Source organism: Morone saxatilis, unplaced genomic scaffold, assembly GCF_004916995.1.
Source record: "Morone saxatilis isolate NCDOM2014 unplaced genomic scaffold, NCSU_SB_2.0 Contig2, whole genome shotgun sequence".
In the NCBI taxonomy this organism is placed as follows: Eukaryota; Metazoa; Chordata; class Actinopteri; family Moronidae; genus Morone; species Morone saxatilis.
This window is the reverse complement of record NW_023339762.1, coordinates 14,173,665-14,184,730: the sequence shown is the minus strand read 5'-3', so window position 1 is coordinate 14,184,730 and position 11,066 is coordinate 14,173,665. Positions and strand designations below refer to the sequence as shown.

Genomic DNA, 11,066 nt, shown 5'->3' with positions numbered 1-11,066 from the left:
ATACTGGAGGGGACACGTCCCCCCTGGTTCCTACGCCCTTGCTCTTCAACTGTAGAAGACAAATAAATAAGATTAAAAGAGAACAAACCTGCAGTAGGAGACATTCAATCCACTCGCAGTGACCATCTGATTGGGTAAGAACTCATTGAATATGTTCTCATCACCCATTCGTGCAATGGAGAGAGAGTTGTTGACGTAGCCAACCATGCAGCTTGAAAAATAGAAGAATTTTTTTAAGAGTGAGTGTTGCACACAACATGACAGACTACATATTTTCTTGAAGAATGCACATTCTCACTCAATATCTGCTGCTGTGCCGTTGGCACATGGGCCGTAGCGGTAGCGATACACCAATCGAGGGATGAAGTCTGAAGAGACACCAATGACCAGCCCATTTGCAATGACGGCTAAGACACCAATAGCCTCCAGTACATCTATCCACACACCTGAATAAAAGGAAACACTGATGTGAGGATAATTTGACTTATATATTATTAACAGGCAAACAACATTTCACTGCCAAGAAAGAGTTAACATCTTAATTCTTCGTTCAAATGTGACCCTCACCAATATCGTTGGTTTTCTTGGGAACCAGTCTGCGCTCCAGAGTGACCATTTTAATGGCGTCCAAGCGTATCTCAATGACATTATTAATGAGGGCTAGCAGAGGAGCAAGAGGAAATGCTGCCACAAATATGGTGGTAAAGCTGAACTGGATCACTAACGAGAGAGCAAAGAAGAACAGTATTTGTCAAAAAGCAGTTCAGTATTTGTGTAACGTCTTGTGATACAGAATTTAGTTCATACCCATCTCCAGAAACTCATTAAACAGGCTAAAGGAGTCGACATCGTTGAGACGGTAGTTGCTGAGCCAGTCTCGAAGCTTGCAGTTGTCACACAGTTCAGCTCCATGTCTGGCCTCGGATTCGTCTTTCAGATAGCAGTGGGCGCATTTCCTCTGCAGCTTCTGGGTCCGTCTTCTCTTCACCCACCTACAGAACCAGCTGATACAAATAACAGACAGAGACCCGTCGTAAGTAAAGTGGATTATATGGTGCACATAATCATTATATAATTAAAAATCTGATTTATACATACGGGCCTGTGAACTCAAAGACATTGCTGATGGTCTGCTTGAGTACCATTATGATCGCCATTTGGATGAACAGGTCTGTGAGACACCCGCTAGGATGACACTGCACAGGGGAGAGTGAAATGTTTGGAGCAATCAGACACAATATTCAAATAAATAGTGAAACACCAAGTCTTTTTGCACTGTATGCCAGAAAAAAAACAGTTTTCGTATTGGCATCGATGTCATCATCGATATGTGCCGATATGAAAACTGTTTTTTTTCTGCCGTATTGCAGGCTGTATTGCAGGCCTATTGGCGTATTGCAGGCCTATTGCAGGTTATCACTAATATGATGATAATCTGCAATAGGCCAATATCGGCTGACCGATATATACTCACCTCCTCCAGCCTCCACTTCCCTGCAATTCGGACATAACCGCCAGGATGGCCATTTATCCTGTCATATATGTTACAAAAACAGTCCGTCACATTAGGACACTGTACATTAATGAGTAACGATGATGAGTTCCTTTCATTTGGACATTCATTTAAGATCCTTCAGGTTTAGACAATGTCTTGTAGTCTTGGATGAAATGTTGGTTAAAATTGTGTTAATAAGCATAAGAGTTTACTAGTTCATAGTAGTTCATACCTGCCAAGAAAAAAGGCTACGTAGAAGAGGGACGAGAAATAGGTGAAGAACTGGAAGGTGAACATCTTGACTGTGAAACTCTTCTCTGTGGTGGCAAACGATCTGGTTTTCTCTGGTAAAAACAGGCTTCATATCAGTGTTCATGTAGTTCACTATCTCGTCCATGGATGGCACAATCTCACACACAAGTTTTATATCTTTTATATTACTATCTCTATTTACATTTACTTTATCTGAACAATTGCATGTTGATGCACACATTGTTAAAGAAAAGTTCCTGTTTATTTTTTACAGGCAGTTTTTAGAAACACATTACAGCTGAGCATGATTGGCTCGCTGCACGATACAACAACAGGATGGCAGGAAAAGCACAGGTGTAATCAATAACCTCATTAATGGTTATTAATGACCCCTTCTGCTCCTTCTGCCATGACAAGTCTTATGTCTGTCGTGAAAAAGGTCACAAATAAGTCCAAGGCAAAAGTATACCATGCAGCACCTCCACCAAACTAAAGCAAAGGGGCTCATCATTGGGTCACATGCTTTTTGGTTTGTGACCCTTTACATTGAAGAAAGTTTTTTAGAGGCCCAAGGCGCTAAAACATTCCGGATTTCTTTACATCAAAATAGCAAAAATGTTCCCCCATTAGTTCTAACCCCCAGGTTGGGAATCAGCTCACAGATGTAGCCATGCTCAACTTCAGACTTTACTTTCCCTCTAGTTGCCTTCAGTGAGTTTCCCTCCTCTGGATATCAGCTGATTGTCACTTCGCTTTAAAACTTCCCCTCATTACCACATTCAGTGTATATGGCGGCCCAGTTCCAATGTCCACCCTGACGTCAGCAAACTGTTGTTCGTTCATGAACAGGCTTTCATATAATAAAGAAACAGCTGCTCTGTATATGTTCACTTGATTCATTATTTTATCACTATATGTTAATATTATTATATATATTTTTTATTTTCATTTATTTTATTATTTTATCTTATTTTTGGTCTTACTTTTATATAGATCTATCTCAGTTTTATTATGTTTTTTAACTTTGAGTTGTCTTGCTTTTAACTACATTGTACAGCACCTTGAAGTTTTTGGGTTTCCCCCTGCTATTGTTTTTAACATGAGTTAAAAGACAAGAGCACTGACACCTTCCTGCTGCTAGTTACCTGTCTGTTATCTGTTTAGTCTGACCTGCTACCTGTCCGATCACCTGCGTTCCTGCTTCCACCCCAGTATTTGGATTTGTTTGCCTGTTTTCACTGACCATCACACCAACAACTATAAACCTGTTTCTAATCCTGAAGCGCATTGCATTCAATCTTAAAAGGAGGATGTGTTAAAGCTATCAATTATTTTTGCTGGATATTAGTGTACCAGCATCATATTTAGTGCCATAAATAGGATTACATACAGGTATAGGCACAGTAAACGTACCTATTTCACAGAGCTTCATGGCTACAATCCTGTTGATCTGCAAAAACAAAGACAGAGTCACAGAGGATATTACTATATTATTATTATTACTATAAAGAAACAGATGGAAATTTAAAGACCTGCATACCCGTGTCATGACAGTGATGATGAGATAATGGAGGACGGCTCCCAGCATCATTGCCCCAGTGTTGGAGTGGTCGCTCAGGAACTCCCATGATCCCTGGGCCAAGAGCACGGCTGCAATCACCCTGAACACCACCAAGGCATGTGTCAGGCCAATGATCACCAATATCTGTGGAAACACAAAAACACTCATTTGTATAACAATCTTGTGAAGGCCTCCATTAACTACATCTTTTTTGCAGCACTTAATTCTTATTTTAACTAGTGTACATGCCTACACATTAACATTACAAGCTTTAGTCATTTAAATACTATATGTGAACAGTTTAAAAATGACACTCACCATAGCTGTGACACAGATTAAAACCAGAGTGCTGCGCAGATAGGAGTGCTTGTATTGTTTTGGTTCACAGTTGGCATTGTTCACAATCTCCAGGATCAGTTCTTCCTACAGTTAAACATAAAAGAAAAAAAACCCACACACATTCCATTGAACACTGACCTGGTACACATTACTGAAATGTAATATTAATAATAATAATAATAATAATGATACTTATAATTTTAAAAATGGTATAAAACTGATCAAACCTCCTCCTCACACCAGTCAGACACTTTCCATTCGCACACAAAGGAAGCCCGATGCCTCTTCCAGAACTCCAAAAACAGTGTTGCTGTGAAGATCAGGGATTTATATGAGTTCATAAAGTCTACTGGAACAACAACATGAGGACTGAATAACAGTTTTGGAAACACACATCCATTGTGCATTTAATAACTTTTAATAACCACACATATTTGCTTTCAGTTATGGCATACTGGCACAGGGCCCACCACCCAAAACTATTGTGGTGAAACTACTTAGACACACCTTTACACAGATGGGGAAAGTATTGAAGTCTTGGGAAGTAAGGCAACTTTGAAAATAGTTTGTACTAGGCTAAGATCATAAAAGGCTTTAGTTAAAAACAGAAATTAAAAAGAAAAAAACATTTGGCAGCAAACTCAAAAAATGATCTGTTCTTCTGTGGTAAAGTGCTACTTTGATGGTAAATCTGAGCTCCAGCCATTGTTGACTTGTTTTCAAATGGTGAATGCAAAATTATAGGGTATTTTTAACCTGTGCTGTAGGGGGACTTTCATTTAGCATTATCAGTGTTCCACTTTCCTGTCCTTGATGCACTCTTTCTCTTCTTTTATCTCACTCCACCCTCACAAGCTTCCTTCCCATATACACATGTAATCACTTCTTTCTCTGACTGCAGTGGCTGTTCATGTTAAATGTACTCTACCCTCTGATGTGCTAATAAAGTAAACAGTAATAATAATCTTGACTGAATCCTTATTTTTTTAGTATGCATTTGATATGAGAAACGGTCTGATGATGGACTGTAAACATGTAAAAATCTACAAAAACAGGGAGGTATTAAAAGCAGAAAAGCTGAATAAGGCAGTAAAATAACGTTTATATGTTCTTATAGATAACTGCTTGACCACCCCCGTGGCCAGATGGCCAGGACGAGTAGGTTCTCTCAGTGATGTGGCATCTCCTTGGCAGTGCATGTCTCAGTGAATATAAAAAAACATCCAGTTGGATAAAATAAATCAGATAAAAGACTTCTTTGTCGTCGTCCTGTATAGCCAAAAACATTTGGATGAAAAAACAACAGCACTGGAGAAGAGTTTTTCACCCTGATTTTCAATTATTTTTTTATTAGTGCGTGTTGCAAGGGCTTTAATGGCTGTGAAGCATAACTGCATATGCAGGTAGTATGACTGTGATAAATCACACTAATCTATGAATGTTAAATAAATAAATAATTATTTCTATCAACACAAGAATAGTTATGTCCAATAGCTGCAAAAAAAAACTCACCCCACACTGCCATGAACATGGCAAAGAGCACTGTGCCATTATTATCGAACAGCAGGCTCACCTGTAGGCAGACGAGACTGGCTGTGAGCACAAACAGACAATAAGCAAACAATAAGCTGTCTACTGTAAAAGCACTGATGTACCTTGGCATATGTGCAGGTGTCGGAGAGCTGCCACACTTTGCACTTATTGTCGCAAAGTGGACACATGACGGTGTCAGCCTCACAAACCTCCTTTCTACAACACAATAAGCATTTTATTTATTGCAGTGTGAATGCTCAGTTATGACACAGATAGTGTGGAGTTGTGGAGACACTTACATGAGAGGTGAGCTGTTGAAGAAGGCAAGGCCATAAAGGAAGACTATGACCCCAATAAGAGCAGGTGGGATGAGCAGATATGTGTACCAGCCCAACCACAGGTAGTACAAGGCCACTTTCTCCCCAAAGTAGTTCCTGCCATTAGAACACACACACACACACACACAGCACACCACCACACACACAAACACAAACACAAAAAGGGAAAATGTATATATTATATATATCAAATCAACCAATTTCATACTGAATACATACAATATAATATATAGACATACAATATGTCTATGTTTATAATATATTGTACACATGATGTAAGAGACATGCAGTTTAAGTGATATGTTAAAGCATTGTATGTGTACTAAACCATCATTTGCTAAATGTATATTGTATAATCTGTAGAATATTGACTTATATGTGTTTTAGCCTCCTGATATCTAAAGGACAACAAGTACTCGGCTGATTTTGACAAAACAAAGTGTGATGATGTACAGCGTATCTTGTTACTATTGTTTGCTGATCGGCTTAACGTGGGAGCTGAAATGTTAGTTCACTGCTAACAGGAATTCACAAGAATCTTGGAAACATAATTCATGTTTGCATTGTGTTCTGCAGTTTGGATTCAAGTGAATCTAAAGACAAAAAAACAACTCTAATCTGTACCAGCAGTAAGTATTGTACATCATGTTGTGTTTTATATTCTATTTACTATATTATATGTGTTTATTGTATTGACATTTGTTGTTCTGTATTTGTCTTTTAGTTAAAAATAATGCACATCAATCACTTCTACACTTTGGTCATGAAATTACAATTTATAACAATTCGAGGTCCTTAATGGAAAAGGCTGAACAGGTTCATTAGCAACCATATTATTTTTTGTAGTCAGGATCTGTTCGCTTAAGAGAACATTGCTGTGTTATTGTTGTCTGAATTAATGAATTCAAACCCTTCATTTATCTGAAGTGATTGGTTGTTTATTTAAAGTTATTATTGACAGGTGACCAAAGGAAGAAAAACAACCATCATTTTAAATAATGACTCCACACAATGGCTGCATCGTGGTGGGGGCGTGACTTGATTGATGTTGTTTTGATAATACTTGAACCTCTTTCACAGTGGGATGACATGGAAAACAATAATGATGTGATAACTGCAACTGTAAAGAGCAGAGTAATGAATAGGCTGTTGTGTTGGAGTCCAAACCTGACAGCAGTTATGGGTTGCCCTTGGAGACAGGCTGTCCATCGTGCCCAGCTCTTCTTCAGCTCTTTCTGTTTCTTTTTCTGAAAGCAGAAGCACAAAAAAAAATCAAAGGAAAATCAGCAACATGAAGAAGAGCTTCCTACATATTGGTTAAAACAGCACACAGTCCAACTGAAAAAAGAAGCTTACAATGTAAATATATACATTACTGGCCCTTTTAACTGATTTTAAAAGTGTATAAAGCCAACAGTACACTATTAAATAAACATCCAACATTAATGCTGTCTAAATTGGAGATGTATTTATTCAAATATTATTTGAATTTCATTGACATTTAATTTTGTGGAAACAAACTCCCACGGTGTTAGTAGGTAAACAGAAGAACACATATGCACATAATTATATGTGCACATATGCATCGATGTATGCTCACACACATGCCCACTTACTCCCAGCATCGAATGACTCACTACGTTAATGTGACTTGCATAGCGTTTCTGCGAACAAATACTTCTTTGGCATCAGTGCATTGTTTTGTGAGGGCACTGCCAAGTTTCACTTCATAATTTAAGAAGCTCTTAAAAAAAGGGAATGACTGTGGCCACCTTGTGAAGAGAGATATTAGTGTTACTATCTTAAGCATGATAATGTGTGGATAATGTTTCCTTTCTCTATTTACACAGTCTTTAAATTAAGTGTTTATAGTCCTGGTAGTAACACAATTAGGACAAAGACAAGACTTATACTGTGTGTTAGAATTTTTTACCTCATGCAAGCAGAACTTTGCCTCAAAAACCTTCATCTTCATAAGATCCCGCAAACTCTCTATGGGAAGAACAACAGGTGAGTAGAATAACACAAAAGAGTGTCCAGTTACCTGAGCTGGATCAGTATTGTAAATACATGAACTCTTTCTCACCTCCTGAACGGATCGGAGTGTGATTCAAAATGAAGTGGACGATCCTTATCCTGAAACGAGGACAAATTTTATTCATAAAGCTGAACTTGCAGCAAAAACTTTCAGGCTTTAATTATTCGAGTCAAATATTTAAGGAGCCTCTGAAAATGTGTCTTTTAGAGAAGAACAGGTCTTAGTGATCATTAGGATATCACATTAATACAATTCAATTCAATTCCATTTTATTTGTATAGCGCCATTATTATTATAACATTATTTACAGAGAGCTAACAGTTCCCACCACGAGCCAAACAAACATACACACACACAGAGTAGGATTTCATCTCCATATTACATAGAAAAATATAATTGTACTGTCTAACTGTGCAGGCTTTGGAGATTGTTCACATGAGATCTTACAGATAGCATATTTACAACAACAACAATAATTATTTTAAGGTCCAGTGTGTAGGATTTAGTGGCATCTAGCTGTGATGTTCCAGATTGCAACTAACTGAACACTGCTCACGATATGGGAATGAGAACGGGTTGTGAAATGTGTAGGAGAAACTACAGTGGCCGCGAAACTCACAAAAAGCATGAAAGGCCCAATCTACAGCCAGTGTTTCGTTTGTCCATACTTTAGAAATAAGTCGGACTCCACCAAGCGACCTGCTGATAAAAATTGCTCATTCTAAGGTAACAAAAACACAACAATTCCTATATTTAGGTGATCGTACACTAATAAAAACATACCTGTGAATATTATATTCCATTTCTGCCAATACATCCTCCTAAATGATACACACTGGACCTTGTCAAAAATAGCCACGGCATCATGTTTTACCTTGTGCTGAGCGGTACAGCGTTCTGATCCGAGCTCCAGTTACAAGCATCGGACACCTTGAGGAGATACCTGTACTTCTCAAATATTTCTTTGGGGGCTTGAATCCCATAGAAGATGAGATCATCATCAATTATTTTCTAGTAGAAGTATAGATGAGATGAGATGAGATAAATAAGCGAATCAGGACCTTTGCAACACAAGTTGATTCAAGACTGTTTAAGAAAATAAAGAGTAAAGACATTCTTTATTTAGGTCCACACTTACTGTGACTTTTAGGTTCTTTTTTTTCAGTTCTTCGATGTATTCTGTTTGCTTCTTGAAAGCCTCTCTCTCCTGGTTTTCAATAGTTTTGGCAACCAGGATGTAGTCGTACGATAGTGGAGTCTGCTGTGTGTCAAAAATGACTAAATCAGACTTTCAGACATTATATGGCCCAATCTTAATCTGTGATTTAAGATGACAAGTTAGCATAGTGATAGACCGATTATTTGGCATTTTGAGATAATTGCCATCGTCTGATCTCTAATCTCACAAGGCCAATAGATAAAAAATGTGTCCAGACACGTCTGCAGGCAGCCTTGTCAGTGTGGCTGCTGTGGAACGATGTTTTTTTTTACGCTTTGTGAGTTTTGGGAAAGTGGGGGAAAATGTTGGTGTCAAGCCCTGTACTATAACTCTTATGCATCCTGCAACATATGCATGAATTTCCAATAGAACAGAATAAAATTATACATGATATTTCTATAGGCCATCGGCAGCCTTGCTCTCTAAATATCGGCCAGTGAAAAACCAACATATCGGTCAACCACTATGTTAGCATTTTGTTAAAATGGACCCATTAAATTCTTACCACAGGAGGAAATGGTGTCTGTTCATTGCCATTCTCTCTCACCACTCCCATTAATTCCAGGAATTCAATGCTGGGCTAAACAAGAAAATATTGACGAATGATGTCAGTCAATAAGTTATAGACACAATTATGGCAAATTTACACATCACGAGTGAGTTTTTATAGAGATATCAGCGTGAGCAATAGATAATGATTATACTATAAGAGATCATCTGCTTTCATCATTCCACTGATATGTAATAACAAGCTTGTGAAAATCAAAAGAAAGGTCATTATCTACAAAAGAATCCTGTCTAACTGTGACGTGGGGGGGTGTGCCGGTGAATACCTCTGAGCTGACAGAAACCTGTGGAGATGAACTGTCAGTCAGGAGTGTTAATATAACCTGATTGAACAGCATGACATGTAGATGTGCTCATACCAATCCATGCTATTCACTTAGAGAGCAGTCTACACACATTACATGCAGGACAAAACAGTGAAGGTGTGGCAGACTTGGAAGTACAATGTGAGCTTGGTATCAAGTAAGATGATACCAAGGGCAATACATACATCCCATTCAACCCTAATTCAGGTTAAAGCATTACTATGTAGCCTTGATCTGTGTAAGGGTGGGTCTGCTACAGCACTGGAATGAGTTTCTGTGGGGAGTCTGCAGGGTTGGCATTCATGTTACAGACAGCAGCAGGCCTATGGCAACATAACAGAAGCTTGAAGTAGCTGGCCTCAGATCAGCTCCATTATGTATCGATACAATTTCTGTGTTAGTATGTATGAATAAGGTCACCTACCTGTCTCTTGTGGTCAGGCATGATGAGGAGGAGTTGAATGCAGATGCGACTTACCGGATTAAAAAAATAATAATAAAAGCCTCAGTCACCATTCAATGATCCCACAGCCTGTGCCTCGCTCACCGATCGCCCGACTATAAAAATGACATGAGGGCTCATGAGCAGGCAGTAGGCAACTTCCGTACTTCCTCCAGGAACAAACGTGTTGTTGTATTACGAGCTCAGGAATGTAAAAAAAGCGACTCTACCTGTTGCTGGTGTCACAGCATTAATATTTGTAGCCTCCACCTTTTTTTTTTTTTTTTTGTTCAGTTGAGTCAGTGCAGCGATGTGGTTATCAAAACATAAAACAACAAACAAACAGCCTCTACTGTGTGTGTCAGTATCTGCAGACAAATACAGACTATGTCGGTGGCGCTTGTCAGGTGCAGTGGAATGGCTTGTATTTTCTGTTGCCTCCTCCTCACTGATGCATAATGACACACACCCACCGCTAGATGGAAGCAGACGCATTGGCTTTAACAGCCTGTTAATCACTGATACTGACTTGGCTGTGACTGAGTCATCCTACACACATCAGTCAGCACTGACTGTGACATTTGTTGTTTGTTTTGTTTTTTTAAAGAAATAATGCATCAACACTTCTACACTTTGAGTCATGAAATTACAATTTTATAACATTTCGAGGTCCTTAATGGAAAAGGCTGAACAGGTTCATTATTATTCACAGTAGAATAGGATGTTAAGTCTTGAGTGAACAACCTAACATGAAAATAAAGACAATAAAGATAGGTTATTGTCAATATTAAAACCTAGATTCATCATAAATATCAGGTTGATCGGTAGTTTATTCTTTGGAGGCATTAAGCTACCATTAGTTCAACAAATAACTGCAACAAACTGTCATGGTTTTTTACTGTTTTTTTCTCTCTTGTACAGTGTTTATATTATATTATATTATATTATATATATATTTTTTTTCATACTGTTCTTAT

At 38.3% G+C, this 11,066-nt stretch overlaps 1 protein-coding gene across 1 annotated transcript in view; it reads right to left on the bottom strand.

The window, feature by feature from the left end:
* The window catches only part of LOC118330454 (anoctamin-9), a 12,988-nt gene extending 2,472 nt beyond the window's left edge, over window positions 1-10,516 (bottom strand). Inside the window, exons 1-21 of the mRNA XM_035664984.1 lie at window positions 10,072-10,516; window positions 9,281-9,355; window positions 8,695-8,817; window positions 8,431-8,567; window positions 7,605-7,654; window positions 7,452-7,510; window positions 6,686-6,765; window positions 5,480-5,614; window positions 5,303-5,396; window positions 5,160-5,220; window positions 3,875-3,957; window positions 3,627-3,731; window positions 3,288-3,452; window positions 3,161-3,197; window positions 1,728-1,839; window positions 1,475-1,532; window positions 1,099-1,196; window positions 808-1,004; window positions 568-720; window positions 299-446; window positions 89-211 (exon numbers count right to left, since the gene is read on the bottom strand). Coding sequence (XP_035520877.1) covers window positions 89-211; window positions 299-446; window positions 568-720; window positions 808-1,004; window positions 1,099-1,196; window positions 1,475-1,532; window positions 1,728-1,839; window positions 3,161-3,197; window positions 3,288-3,452; window positions 3,627-3,731; window positions 3,875-3,957; window positions 5,160-5,220; window positions 5,303-5,396; window positions 5,480-5,614; window positions 6,686-6,765; window positions 7,452-7,510; window positions 7,605-7,654; window positions 8,431-8,567; window positions 8,695-8,817; window positions 9,281-9,355; window positions 10,072-10,092 — 2,114 coding nt within the window. The 5' untranslated portion in view covers window positions 10,093-10,516. The remainder of the gene's footprint in view (window positions 1-88; window positions 212-298; window positions 447-567; window positions 721-807; window positions 1,005-1,098; window positions 1,197-1,474; window positions 1,533-1,727; window positions 1,840-3,160; window positions 3,198-3,287; window positions 3,453-3,626; window positions 3,732-3,874; window positions 3,958-5,159; window positions 5,221-5,302; window positions 5,397-5,479; window positions 5,615-6,685; window positions 6,766-7,451; window positions 7,511-7,604; window positions 7,655-8,430; window positions 8,568-8,694; window positions 8,818-9,280; window positions 9,356-10,071) is intronic.
* Window positions 10,517-11,066: the final 550 nt, after the last annotated feature.